This window comes from Odontomachus brunneus, unplaced genomic scaffold (assembly GCF_010583005.1).
Source record: "Odontomachus brunneus isolate Ranch 3 - 2012 unplaced genomic scaffold, Obru_v1 Obru_scaffold_009, whole genome shotgun sequence".
In the NCBI taxonomy this organism is placed as follows: domain Eukaryota; kingdom Metazoa; phylum Arthropoda; class Insecta; order Hymenoptera; family Formicidae; genus Odontomachus; species Odontomachus brunneus.
This window is the reverse complement of record NW_022639459.1, coordinates 2,771,458-2,786,346: the sequence shown is the minus strand read 5'-3', so window position 1 is coordinate 2,786,346 and position 14,889 is coordinate 2,771,458. Positions and strand designations below refer to the sequence as shown.

At 42.1% G+C, this 14,889-nt stretch overlaps 1 protein-coding gene across 3 annotated transcripts in view; it reads left to right on the top strand.

Annotated features, from left to right (window-relative positions):
* LOC116854153 (RNA-binding protein 24-like) overlaps positions 1-14,889 on the top strand; it is a 47,568-nt gene that overhangs the window by 25,520 nt on the left and 7,159 nt on the right. For 2 of the 3 annotated variants that reach the window (XM_032835791.1, XM_032835792.1), the window contains exon 5: positions 14,234-14,628. In XM_032835791.1, the coding sequence (XP_032691682.1) occupies positions 14,234-14,628 (395 nt within the window). The remainder of the gene's footprint in view (positions 1-14,233; positions 14,629-14,889) is intronic. The other variant, XM_032835793.1, reaches the window with a different exon arrangement.

Below are 14,889 nucleotides of genomic sequence, written 5' to 3'. Positions count from 1 at the left end.
TTCGATATCCTTTCAGGAAGATATTACTCCTGCTGACACTCATTCGTAAGCACATTGAATCACGTTCTTTGTGCAACAACCAATTCAAATGTTGAGTATCATTTCGTTAGGAACGAAATCCGTGCCGTTAGCGAGAATAAGGTCTACGGTCATTTCTTTCGGAGAGATGAAACGGAGCACGCACGCACACACATGCGCGCACACGTACAGTGCTTAAAGGTCCATTTCTATTTTCATTGCCGCGGCTTCCATCCATCTGTCGTCGTCGATCTTCTGACGCAAGTCGTAACATCGCGCCACGAGACGTAGACGGCAGCGCGAGAGCGTTCTGTATCGCATTTACATAAATACATTGAGGCCGCATTTAAGCTTGCATTTCGAGCTTTCGGAAAGACGAACGCGCATAATTTCGGACGGCCCTCTGTAATTTAAGAACTGTCGCTCTTCGAGACGACAGTCGCGGACCATTTCTTTTTCCCGAATGACGCAAGGCTTCGCGGACGCCCAAGAAATAAATATCCCCCATCGACATGATTTAGTATCATACGCTGAGAGAGGAAAAATATCTAAAAATTAGTAAACATTTGATGAATACTAATAGCGTATTTATCTAAATCCAAATTCTTTTATTTAAGTAGAATAAATTATTGGTTTCTTACTAGAAACTAAGGTTTTCTTAAGATTTAAAAGACACGCATATTTCTTCTTATTTGAGAAAAATATTTTATATTAGTATGAGTAAATATGCTGTAAATAGCTGCTAAAAATATTTACTATATAAAAAATTTGTAAAAGGCTCTGATGAACGAAAACAAGATATAAAAGATGAGCTTTAAAAACTTTAATTGTTAAAGCACCACAATGTCCGTGCTTGATTCTTAAAGGATTATTTTTAAATATTTACTATTTCTTAGATATATTTCCTTTCAGTGTGTATCTATCGCTCCCATCTCACCATGTGTGTGAGTAACGACGTACACGGCGAAAGTAATATATTTTCATCGTACACGTGCATCTTTAATCTCACGATCTGTGACTCCCGTTAATATGAAATGTCCCCGGTTCGTAGATAAAAGAGAAAAAGAATCGCGCGAGTCGCGCGCCCTTATCGAACGCCCTTATCGAGCACGCATCCACACAAGCCTCAGTCCAGACTATCCATTTACTGTCTTACTCATTGCACGGGATTATGGGATTACGAAATTGCACGGGATTACGAAATTTCCCCGCGCGAAATTTCTCTCGCTTTCCGAATTCGCGCAGAGTCCGCCGAGGCTTATTTTCGACGGATTCGCCGACGCACATCTACAACAATTAAATTGCCGCGGCACCACCCTCCGGTCACCATTGGCCCGATCTGCTTTCCAAGGATTGGCAGATCATCCCATTGGATTATCCACGGCGCCGGCGCCCGTACAATCCTAGCACTGCGCATATCACCTCGTCGTGCAAACATATACAGCCGCGCTCGCGCACACGTGCGCGTAGGTGCGCCGGACAGGTGGCACGGATACGTGGCACACACTCGACAGATGCACCAATACACACACGCGCGCGCGCACCCATCCAGACTCGCGCTCGCTCGTAAGTGCAAGTGTCACACGCGATGCGGAAACGCACTACCGCGACGCATCGTCCGCGATCCACCACGTGCCGTTGCGTCGCTGTGCGCGCACACGTGTGAAAACTGACCGCGTCGCATTCCGTGACACACTTACCAGTTCGCGAATAAACGGCGGGAGACGACGGCTCGAGATCGAGCCGGACGGTTCTGGCCGGTTTATATTCCGTTGGCGCGTTCGTGCCGTCCAAGTGAAATGGAAATATTGGTATCGCGCGGACGGGCCGTCCCTTCGGCTCCGCACATTTCTTTTCCATGAGCAGCTGCTCCCCAACTGTGTGTACCTCCACGGTTCCCCATTGACACTCCGAGCTCCCCCCGAGCTGAAAGACGCGGCTGAAGAAACTTACGTCGCGTTTGTTTGAGACTCGAGTTTCTCCTCGAAACAGTACAAATCGAAGAAGGTTACACTCGATAAGGACGCCTAGCTTCATTAATATTTATAAAACGAAACTTTTGTTCAAAGTTGTATATTATATATAGAGTGTATTAGATTTTTTTATAATAAGGAATCTCCTGATAGATTGAAACGATCGTATTTTTCTTCCATGACCTTCTGCCGTTTTTCGCGCGCATTTCATAAAATCACAACGACCCATCAAAATATAATCGTCGCACCGTTTGCTTGAAAAATCCGGAATTATTTATCACACAGTCCAATAGTCAGATCCTCACTTTTGGATGCTTCGCCAATGTAGATTTCGCGCAAGTGAATCGCGCGCTATAGACCAATTTTTCCAATCTCTTGGTAAGTTAACTGACAGACAAATCCTATATCTGTCTTTGTCCAACTTGAAAGAAAAGCAAAGATTTGACAAATGTTTATAAATAATTATTTAGACAAATGATTTAACTATTGGCTTATCAAGAGATTAGAGAAATGATTTATTGAGGAACGCGTGAAGCCAAGGCGTACGCGGACGATGGGAAAGAAGGAAAATTTCGGTTAGTAGAACAGACAGGGTCTTTTTGTATCGTAACGTGTCGCGCAAGGTGATTCGGTGGTTTCCGCTCCGCTAACGCGCACTTCCGCCTCATCGTCCTCACCCGCTAACGATCGCCCCACAGCGTCAGCGGGGGTCGCCGCACGCACGAATTAATGGGGCTGATTGAACAAGCCCCGTCGGGGGGTGCGATTTACCCTCCCATGCCGCGTCAGTATTTGTGTAGCAGGCGCGCGTAGGGAAAAGTCGAGAGATCCTAATCGCGCGCGCGGCCACTTTGCGTCGGAAATCGAGGGTGGTCACTTAGATCCGTCACGAAGGGACGGCCTCTTCGTGACCGCGCGGCGATTTCGCGCCCCTCACCTTGCCGGCCCTTCCGCTAGCCGAGCGTTTTTCCAACGTGGACGCGAACGAATTCCTGGATCTTCCTTTATCGCCCGCGTTCGCTGGAAAAGCTACCTGGAAACGAGTTTCCCTGCCGATCTTCGGTCGCATACCTCACGCTGGGAGCGTAGATTATTCCTCCTATCTCTCGACGCTATTCTATCGGGGACGTCGAGTCTCCGAAGAACTTGTTGCTCCGCTCCTTCGTTCATTCGAACACTCGTCGGCGAAAGCGGCATTTTTCAGCGGAATCGCCTCATTCGCGCTCCATCTCGAACGCCATTTCTTCCAAATTGTCATGACATGACGGACACGCGCACTAATCCTCGCGGGAATCGTCGTAATATCGTGCACTTTTTTGTCCGGCTGTGTGTGTTACATCGATCGCGCGAAAGGTCGTACCGTCGTACCGAGGCGAATACGTCGTCAACGCGACTCTTCATCGTGGAAATTACGCGTCCATTAAAACCGACCGCCCCGTTTCCGCACGAATGTCTCAAGGACGGGAGGTACAGGCCGATGGATGACATTACGCAGGCATTACTTCGTAATTGTACGAACAGACCTGAGGAGTCCCGTCTTTGCGAATTCACGAACTCCTTATGAAAGCCAATAATTCCTTTTTTTCGAGCAATAAGCATTGATGAGGAAATCAGGCGAGTAAGAGTCAAAGAACGCTGATTTAGAGCCTCAGATTAACAGAGAAGCGATAGTGAGATTCAGATATATCGAAAGTCACCATTTGTCTGTGATACATGAGGTTAACTTCAATAATTGCTAAGTAGAAATACTCGCCTCATAATTAGTTTGAATTAGCCTGGTTCTAGAGGTTATAAGCTTAAATATCGTACGTTTCGATCTGAACCATTTGTTGAAAACAGATATAATTGTTAGCTCTAAGGTCAGCGTTCTTTGACTTTTATTTACCTGATTTTCTTATTATTGCTTTGTTACATGCGATTTCGTATCAATAAAGCCATTTGCTTCTTTTAGTTTCGTTTCTCATTGGTTTTACAGTCTTGCAACTTGGTTTGGCAGAAACTTCCAACGCTCCACTGAAGCGAAGTGGGTTCACTTATTTGTGCCAGAAGCATTGAAACAATCGATACTTTTTCTGGTATGATCTGAAACATTTATGACTGCGCGATAGGTCTAGGACACCCTATATAGAGTGCATCAACGATACGAATGCAATTAGCGTGGCCACTACGCTTCCGTTATTTCCCTTATCGCTAATGTGGCAAAATCGATCAGCGTGTTACTCGCGGCCAGATCTATCTTTTATTGCTGGGAATACGGGTGTTCGATAAAATTCGTCGGGACAATTATCCGGTTCATGCAGTATCGCGTTATCATCACGAAGTCCGATCAGCCGCGCCGATACGCGCGTTTGACGTGGCGATCTTGTAACCTACATACGTTTCTATCTTCGAGCTGTAATAAATCTTCAAAACGCGCGGCAACTTTGACATTAATACAACGCCATCAATGATACTTTGACAAAGTGGCAAGCTGCGGAATCGCGAGTTGCGAATCTTTCGTAATCAATAACTCACGAGGAAAGAGAATTGACGGGAATTGACGATGTAGGAAATCGTCGGACATTTCTGAAAATTTTTTTGGAAACTGAAGCGAAGTAGCGAGGATACGGTGGTACACTGAAAAAAAAAAAGTTTGGTAATACTTACCAAATGCGTTTTACCATACTATTTGGTAAATAGTAACCAATAATGGTAAATGTTTGGTAATAATTACAAAATTATTAGTAACATTAACTTTCATATAGTAATATTCACCTCTTATATTTAGTTGATACTATTTCATTAAATGTAGTAATTATAACACAGGCTGAATAATTATTATCAGAAATTTTTCTCAGTGTAAGAAGATAAAAGATGGACATGCAATGTCCTGCAAGATTAATTAAGTTACTTTTCTGTTCTGTAACTTTCGTTCTTCGATTTGTTTAGCTCTATAAGTATTGCAATAATTTGCACCTTTTGTATCAAAGAAGGAATGTATTCCCATAAATCCATATAAAAGAATAACAATAGTAATAATATTTCGGGGGATTGTCCCGGAGTTTGGATTTCGGTATCATGACTCTTCAGACAATTGTGTCCCACTTTTTACGCTTCGATACCTTTCTTTTCGGTACAATGCATGTCCATCGGAAAAAAAACGAGGTGCTGTGTCGCCTAAAAGGGAGAAGGAGAAATGGAGAAAGGCAGAAAGAAGGGAACCGGAGCTCGAAACTTCGCATCGTGTAAATCGTCGTAACGACACAGAATATAACTTGTTTATATCGGAAAAGTGTCGTGATCGCGAGAGATATTTCCAGTGATATATCTTCTTCCGCAACGTTTGTAATTGTCGAACGAGATCGAAACATTATCCGTTCCTATCGATTTATACCGATTCTCGCGAGAGACACGTGCGATACGCGAGGCCGCAAAGAGGGCATCCCTCTTAGCTAATACAAACGCGATATAAACAATTCGCAAGTGCTCCCTTGGCGCCGCATTAAATGATAGTGAATGCTATTAACGCCATTACCGCAAATGCTGCCGGCTCGGCTGCTCGCGCATCCTGACGTATTACGGGTAATTACACCGGAACACAGCAGGTGTTACCATCGCTCATGGAAAAGATATGTGACGGGGGGTTTTTGCACGGTCTCCTGCAGTCAGTTTCAAGTTTCGTTTCTTCGTCGCGGAATTCCGCGAAGAATCCGTCGAGATTTGCTCGTGCACGCTCGTCACTCGAAGGAACGGCGGCAATTGGGATTGGAAATTACCAGTTGGACGGAGACGGACGCACTGGTCTGGAAACACACATACACACACACGTGGAAAGAGGAGAGCAGAATGGAAACACGCAGAATGGGAAAAGTGGGGTTGAGGACACGCGAGCCATCCATAATGCACGTACCTCACCTGAGATGCGACCGACAGATAAGTTCGATGGAAAGCGGAGAGACAAAAAAGAAAAAAAAACGATGGAAAAGCGAGACCTGTACGAAGGAGGGAATTCTCGCGCACGTTACCGCACGTGTCTCCACGTTGTGCTCTTTGTTTCCAGACTTGGCGATACAGCGCTGTTTTGCAACCCGGGTTTTGCTCCTGGTCGCGAAATTTTTCTCTCTGTCACGCAGGAAATTAGCGCGCCGCCTCGTATCCTCTTCAAGTATCCGTGAAGTCCGCTCGACTGCCGACTGCCTGAGCGATACAGCTGTCGTGCAAATATATATTCGTCGTCTTCAGAAAGCGACAAGGCTCTCTTGACGTGCAAAATTTGGTTTTCACTTGTGCACGCAAATTCCTTGGGGACCAGAATTGCGACACGCACAAAATCAACATTCAACGAATTTACATTTCGGTTATAATATCTGTCTGATCCAAGAGATCACAAAATTCAATTGTAATTTTTGCTACGATATTTTCTTCATATATAATAAGTCTTCAATATATATGTACTCATCACATCGATAATTAGCCATTTTTGGCCAATTATTTATATATTTTTTCTATTTTAATCAAAGATCCTTAAAATCGTTTAATTGAGATATATACTCACAGCGTCCGTCCATCCAATCAATCGTACGACAAATCTCAGTAAAAATGTCCAGCAGACGGTCGAGAGTCTCGGAGGTCAATAAAATCGCTAATACTTCTATCAATTTTCGAAAATTTGTATAAACGGGCCGATCGCCGCGCAACGTGTTTCATCTATCACGGCACGTTTTTTATTATCTTTACTATTCTTCTTTCCTAAAAATTTATATTTCGTCGTCTTAGCTGAGAAGTACGTTTTGGATATATTTCGACGATGCTGCGAATATTTATTCTACCCCTCCAATAATTTAGAAGGAGACTGAAGTAAGAAATTTATCGTATCTTCGCATAAATTTCTCTTTCCATCACGTTTCTCGACCCTCCTGCTGTTCCTCGTCAAGGTCGTCGATTTTATCTTCCTTTTGCAAACGTGTACATTAAGTCGCTCGAAATTTTCGTAACTCCCATGCGAACGAATAGCAAGTCGTGAAAAATATTCACGTTAATGGGAAAATTGTACGATTTTTTCTATTGTATACATTGCAACGAGAACTCATCGATAATTCTGGAATTATCCTAGTAAATAAATCTCTGGAATTTTTTTATTAAGAAAAAATACTCTGACACTCTGGAAACATTCGGAGTCAAAGCAAGCAAGAGATAAAAAAGACAACTATGAGCAAACGCTCCTGTTGCAGTAAGATTATAAATAACAATATCAGAAACAAAATTAATATAATAAATTTAATCGATTAAATGATATATTTATTTTGTTTATAATATTGTTGTTTATAATCTCACTCCAACAACAACGTTTGCTCTTATAAATTGCCTTTGTTTCCTTTCTCTTGCCTGCTTCTTGATTGAGATATAGTACTGACATTAATTATTGCACATCATCTAATAAATTTGAGTACTCACACAAACGCTTTCAGAGCGCAACTGTCAACCACGACTCTAGATAACCCTTCTTACTCACGAATCTAATTCATTTGATGTTAGTCTGCAATTTTTCAGACAAATTCTATTGAGAACTCAGTCGTCTACTGAAATTATACAGCGTCTTCTTAATCTTTTATTAACTTAAAATTTCCCGTTTCTCGATATTTTCTTAGGAATCTTGTCTTGGCTGCTATTTTGCGCGTAGAAAACTTTTCTTTAGATAAAGTAACAATACCTCGACCCACTTTAGAATGTACAAAACGGAAAGAACAGTAATATTCACTCATTTAACGTAAAAAGAAATAACATATGACAATCATCAACTCTCAGTTTCTGCATGGATATTAATTTGAAGAACGGATGTCACAACAAAAATATTTTATTTGCACTGAGTACACTGAGGGAAAAATTACCCTAAAATCAACAAATATTTATTTGATGGATGCCATTAACACATTTATTTAAATCTAAATTCTCTTTATTTAAACTAAATATTGTTCACTTAATTCAGGTAAACAATATTTGATTTAAATAAAGAGAATTTAGACTTAAGTAAATATGTTAATGGCACATATAAAAAAAATTTGTTGACTTTAAGATAATTTTTCTCTCAGTGTACTCAAAGAATATATTCACGAATGAATAATTCTCAAAATGATGCAATAATTAATTACCAATACTGCAGATCTTATTGCAACCCGTCACAACCTATATTACCGTAATAGCCAGGAACGACGTCCTGTGATCTGAAGTGATCTTTTTCACGTGGCTCGATGTTTCCTCGCACGCGGACGCGCGATTTATCTTCATTCGCAAATCGTCGCGAACCGAATTCAATTCCCGCCTGCGTGCTCTTTGGAACTTCTTCGTGTATGACGTGGATAATGCAAAAAAGGTCAAGAAGAAAGAGAGAAAGAGTACCTCCATCCGCAATGCGACGCGTCGCGCGACGACACGGCGGCGCTTGTTTCCACCTTTATCAATTTCGCTCGGCTCGCGCAATGTCCATCGACCGTGTGCTCATCTATCCTGGATGACAGCTCCGACTCAAGGTCGTCGATTTCTACGGCCATTGTGATTCCTTCCCCTTTCCCCGTTGGAGCACGCGACCCGTACACCCGCTCGTGTACGAAATAAGTGACGTAGGACACGCGTGTCGAAGCGCTCTCGATTGTTTGCAATTGTGTGATAATGCTCACCGCCCACCAATCCGACGTGGCGGAGGAGCTGTCGTTCGAAGCCGCAGGACGACATATTGATTTCCTTCGCAGACTGGACACTGGCTATTATCGATCCGCTAAAAAGTTCAGGGCTGTCTCCGGGAAAGAGGCCAAGCTCTTCCTACGTCTCTTGAAGCGTTTCGGAATCGTTCTTCGTCGTTTAATCGCTCTTGGAGTGTCCGCAGGTTTTCCGTGATCACTTGTTGAGATTGGGTGTATAGAGATTAATTAATTAATTAATTAAGAAGTCTGATAATATCGATAGATTGAAATGATCATCTTAACAATATCGTGCTTTTGGAATCGGATAAGATTGACAAGAACGATTCTATATCTCTGTGTGTGTGGGTGTATGTGTGTGTGGGAATCTATCTGCCAATATTCATAGAAATCATTATTATTCCTTTATACTTTCGTTATTGTTTCTGTAAAAATCCGCACATACATTCGCTTTTGTTTTGCATTTTTGAAATCGCACTTATTTTCTATAAGAAATTCTTCAGCCGAATTGTCGACAAATTCAGTCGATTTCGCGAATTCAGTTGTCTTTTGATCGAATTAAGTAAACTAAATCTGCAATTTCTTAGGTCCCTATTAATAGTCATTACTTGAAACTTGCCTCAGGTGAGATAAGAACTTAGAGATAAATGAGAGTATTTTATTTGAATTTTATAATATACATAATATTACATTTGCAATCACGATTCAGTTGGAAAACTCACATCTGACTCTGAATTCAAACCTGAGTATCTCACCTTGAAGCAAATTTCAAGTTTCGACTATTAGTATGAACCTTAATTATTCACTTGGTGTTCAAGCGTCTAACGACGAGAAACATTAATCGCGATATGTTCAAAGTAAAAATGATATACCGCGTAGGACAATTCGTCGATCGCCAATCGACGTGCCTGCATCTGACCAACAAATTGATCTGTGTCAATGTATTTTTATGTATTCGCAGAGCACACGTCGATCGATAAGAAACACTATTGCGAATCGGTGAACAAATTTCGCGGGTGATCGGAGAATGCTCGCCAGTCGGGGTCTTCCGCGCGTTGTTAATTGAGGAAGGTTAAGCAATGCAAAGAGAGTAAAAGGGAAAGTGTAAGGGAGACAGAGGCACTACCGTGAGATGTACTATCTTTTTTCTTCCTCTCTCACGAGGATGCGTTTCGAGACGTCTCGTCATCGATGTCCCCTTGAGACTTGGACGTGTTCCGCAATAGTCGGGAACAAGTGGCGCGTATACTTTCGCCTTATCGCAGAATTAGGGGATGCGACCGCTCTCTCTCGATGTAACTTGAACAATTCCCCGCCAGTGTTCGACTAAGATCGGGTATAACTGATTAAAGCAACATTACATAACGCGTAACGAACGATGCACACATGCATGAATGCATGCAGTCAACAATGCCTGTCCTCGTCGTTGGAATGACGTGCGAAACGTAACGAGCAAGTTTATTGAATAGTGCGGTGCGCGGGCGCACGTGCACTTATTGTGCGAAAGTGCACAATGCGATATCGATTGTTCCGCGTTTATACTTTAACTGTTAAAGTAAATTTTAAAAATAGAAAAAGAAAACACTTTTACTACTCTTCGTGCGTGTCAATATTTGACGATAGCGCACAGAGCTTTTATTGCATTTTTACGCAAGCGCTCTGAAGATATAGCGAAGCGTTTATCTTTGAATTTTTTTTATCTTCCGTTATGTCTTGCAGTTTTTCGAAGCGTCCGTTTCGATAGAAATATCGAGCTTGCTTTGCCGGAATATCGAGTCCGTCCCCTAAGCTGCGGTGAAGTATTCGTAGAAAAGATACCTGTTCTTTGTTACGAGCTATTTTACAACGCGTCCAAAAGTCGCAGGAGTCGGGGAGAGCGCACTCGAGACGTTTCCTTAGATCTGTGAATTTAGGTACTAACGTTGGTGTTAGATAATCGTGTGCCGTGTGCCGAGAAGTATTTATATTTCGTGCAGTCACCTACATACACGTTTGTCGTTGGTTTGCTGTTGTTTTGCCAACACGTGAAAGATTTTTTCTTGGATTGTTGCGTACGTTTTCCGCCTTATTATTGATACCACAATGAGAGCAACGTTACCGTTTTCACATCTCCCGACTTGCTTCCTTCCGCCTTTCCTTCTTTGAAAATTTCCCGTCTTCCAACTGGAAGTGTCCAACGTAACATACGCACGCACGCACGCACATATTCATGTATACGCATACTCACATTCTTACATTTACTCGTGCATACTGATACCAGTTGCTGATAAAGAAAAAAAAATATACGTTCTTTTCTTCTGCAATAAAATATATAGAATTAATACTTTGCGTTCTGTATATAATTAAATATCTCGAAATGTGTTAGACACTCTTCAATTTTCATCCAAACATTCTGACGATAAAATCTAAATGATAAGAAGAAGATAAAGAGAACATTAAAAGCGTAATGCAATGTTTCCTGTTGATGGTTTTAATTGGATCACGCTTCTCGATATAAACGCCGCAACTGGCACATGATCAGAATGCACTCGACACGCATACCCATACACACATACACGGTGTACTGGAAGACGCAGGTTTCTCTCAGTGGATGAACTCGCCATTGAATGTGGGGTTGATCTTATCTCGGTGAAAATTTCATGCAAGACCTAATTACAGAATGATTTATTATCAGAAGCTGATGGAATTTGGGAGACCTCTGCTGCGAAAGTAGCAAAATTTGATTTCTCAATTACCGCTGAGCGCAGTTTTTTTTCCAAAGGAATTTTAATTCTTGGCGCAATTATCAAGATGCTTGTAATCTTGGTAATTAGAAATTGTTAGGTTCGGCAAGGAATCCATAACTGAGAGAAAGTGCGCGATTTCCGACACACCTCAGACCGTTTCACTGTAAGTTCCGAGCTTGCATATCTCGAAGAAATGACACGGGAAGGAATATTTTGATTTCATGGACATTACACTATCAGATCAAAGTTTGATTACTTTGATTTCGGAGATATGCGATTTCGGAACTCGAGACCTGCACTAAGGAGATGCCATTTGGAGACTTTACTAACGAATTATTGACTGTTTTCTACAAAATTCATGTAGTATTGGTTGCACAGAATTACAAATGTCTCCACACAATGAAAACACGTACAAAAATTAATTAATTAATAAAATAATTTAACAATTGCTCAACATGCAACAAAAATAATGCAAAAATTTTTTAAATTGTCACATCGAGCTATTAGTTAGTATAACTATTTTACTGATGCAAAAGTTTCGTAGCTTGTATATACCGTATTTGCTCTGTTCAGGAAAACTTCAAAGAACTTTGCTGCATGCACAGAAAAATATATATACTGTTTTCAAGTAAATATTATTTGTTTCAAGTATTTTAGAAGTTTACATAAGTTTAACTTAAGCCCCATCAAATTTATTCAAAATACATTCTGAATCCTAATAAATTTAGTATTTCAATAAAAGATGTTAAATTAAAATACTCAATTTATTAGATGTTAAATTAAAAAACTCAATTTATTTCTTTTGAATAAATGATAGTAAGCTTTTCTAAAATTTTTTATGTGATTACATTTTAAGACTACCATGAAAAATATATTCTTTGTTGAAAAGAACTATTGCTTAACAGAAAAAAGTAAACTAAATAATCACTCTTAGAGACACTAGCCTTTATTTTGAATCCTCTTTTCTTAAGTGGAATTTTTCTGTGTACCTTTACAATTGAATTTAGAGAAGATAAAAATATATATAAAAAAAGTTTACATAAAGATCTTTGGCTATGCGTGGCTATATTTCCCACTAAATATGGTAACACAAAGCAGCATGTGTTTATATAAGATCTATATGTACAAGAAATACGGTAGCGTGTTAGGGTTCATCTGACATATTGTTTAGACTGTCACCTCTATATTACCGACGTTTTTGGAGCCTGTCATCCACTTTGGCATCCCCTTAATAGCTGTTACTTGAGACTCGTCTCAGGTAAAATATTCAGATTTGAATTTAGAATTAGATGCGAGTTTTTCAGCTGAATCACTATTAATCAAATGTATAATGTCGTATATATTGTACAGATAAAAGACTCTAATTTAACTCTAAATTCAGATCTGACTATCTCACGTGGGATAAGTTTCAACTAATGACTATTGATACGAGCCTAAGGACCGATTTTCCAATAGTAGGTCAAACTTAGGTTCAAGTTTAAACTTTGTTCCAACAATGTGCTTGGTATGTTTGGGCAGAGTTTAACCTTAAATCAAGTTTAAACTGCGGAAAACCGACTCTTAGAGACACTAGCCTTTATTTTGAATCCTCTTTTATCGGTGAAAGCGCCTCTAAATGTGCTCATAAGCCAATCATAAGAAAGCTCATAAGTCACATTTCGAGGTACTTTCATCGACAAGAGAGAATTCTGAATAAGAGCCACTACGTACACATAGTCTCACGCACCGACCGATATCGAGACGCAGAAGCGCACCTTGGTGCGGTCGCTCGTATGTCACGTATGCGCGAAAATCGATTGAAGAGAACTCGGTCCCTCGCTCACTCTGCCGTTTGGTGTTGCGTGCTTTTGGTGTTGGTAGAGAGCTGCTCGAGAGCGAAAGACCGTCGAGCCGAGAATTTTCTTGTAGCGCGAAGCGCAATATAAAGAGAGTTTGTTTTCCCGACACACTCTGGCACACACTCTGCGTGCCAAGGGATCGGCGGTGTAGGAACGTACGTGCGTATACACGCGAACACGAATTTGTCGATTGCCGCCATGTCGATTGCCGGGACATCAACGATCGTCGTCTTCGTTCACTGAACGATCAAGTAAGAGACGAGTGGACGACTCTTCGAGTATCTCTCAAATTTTCACCGACGATCTATAATCGACATCGCGAGCCGTTCATCCAGACACGTTACACGTGGAGAATTTTCGCACACATATACACATCCACACACACACATACACACACACGTACAATCACGACATATATTCGCTACGTTACCTCTGTTCCTTCCCAATTCCATCAAGTCCCACCAAAACAGACAAAAGAAAGGAGAAGTATACGACTGGAGCGAACGAGACCTGTCGGGTTCATTCGCTGCACCTTCTCCGATCAAGGCAGGTGCACCGAACATTGTCCGATAGCTCTCGATCGTTCCGAAATAGGTGTATTTGTTTGTAAGTTATTGTTCCGCGGACTAGACGGCGTACGTTGCATTCAACTTCTGACCTTGGTGAATTCACTCGTAAAAGTAACTTGAACGAAACAGATCAGCTTAATTGATCGTTAATTAATCGTCACGCTTTTACATTATACGTTCGTGAATTCTATTAATTTCTCCCCGCGAGGAAGCACGAGATATGTCGGACGAGCTTTTTTGGGTCAGAAGTCAACGACTCGCCGTAGCATACGCGATCTCTCCTCGGTCCAGGATGGACGAGGAATCTCGCGGCCGTCGTCAGTCCGCCGCAATGAGAATTCACAAACATTCGCCGCATTGGGCCTCCGAGTGTCACCGCGTCCCACGGGACACCGCACCGACATCCGCGAACTAACGCACCTTCTCGTTTTGCAGAGTACCACCGGGCTACGTGTACCAATCGCCCTACCTGGCGGCCGCAGCGCCAGGTGGCCTGGTGCCACTTCCGGCGACACAATTGAGCCATGCAGCCGCCGTCGCCGCGGCGTCGCAATTCTACGAGTACCAGAACGCCGCAGCAGCGGCTGCGAGTTACCCCGGCACGTCGTACAACTTCGCGGAGGCGTACCCCTACACCAGCGCGGCCGCGGCTGGTACGTGTTTGAATAGTGTCCAGGGCAAGGGTAGCAACAGCTCGATGCACCACCACCAACACCAGCAGCAGCAGCAACAGCAGCAGCAGCAAAACGCTCCTCCCGCGGCGCTGGCACAGCAACAGCTGGAGAAAGCTCTCCTGCCGCAATTTCTGCCGTCCGTGCTGCGTGGCTACGGTAGAAACTCTCTCAGTGATCAAGAGAGGAGAGGAGAGACGGAATGGGGAGAATTGCACCCTCCTCGAGATTGATCGTGTAGCGCTTCACTTGCAAGACTCGCAGGCTGAGTTCTCACAGGATCCGGTTCTCTCGCGCGCGCTTTCTCCCTCTCTCTCTCCCTCTCTCTATTTCTCTGTGTGCACCGATGTCGTGCGACACATATATATATATATATATATATATATATATATATATATATATATATATATATATATATAT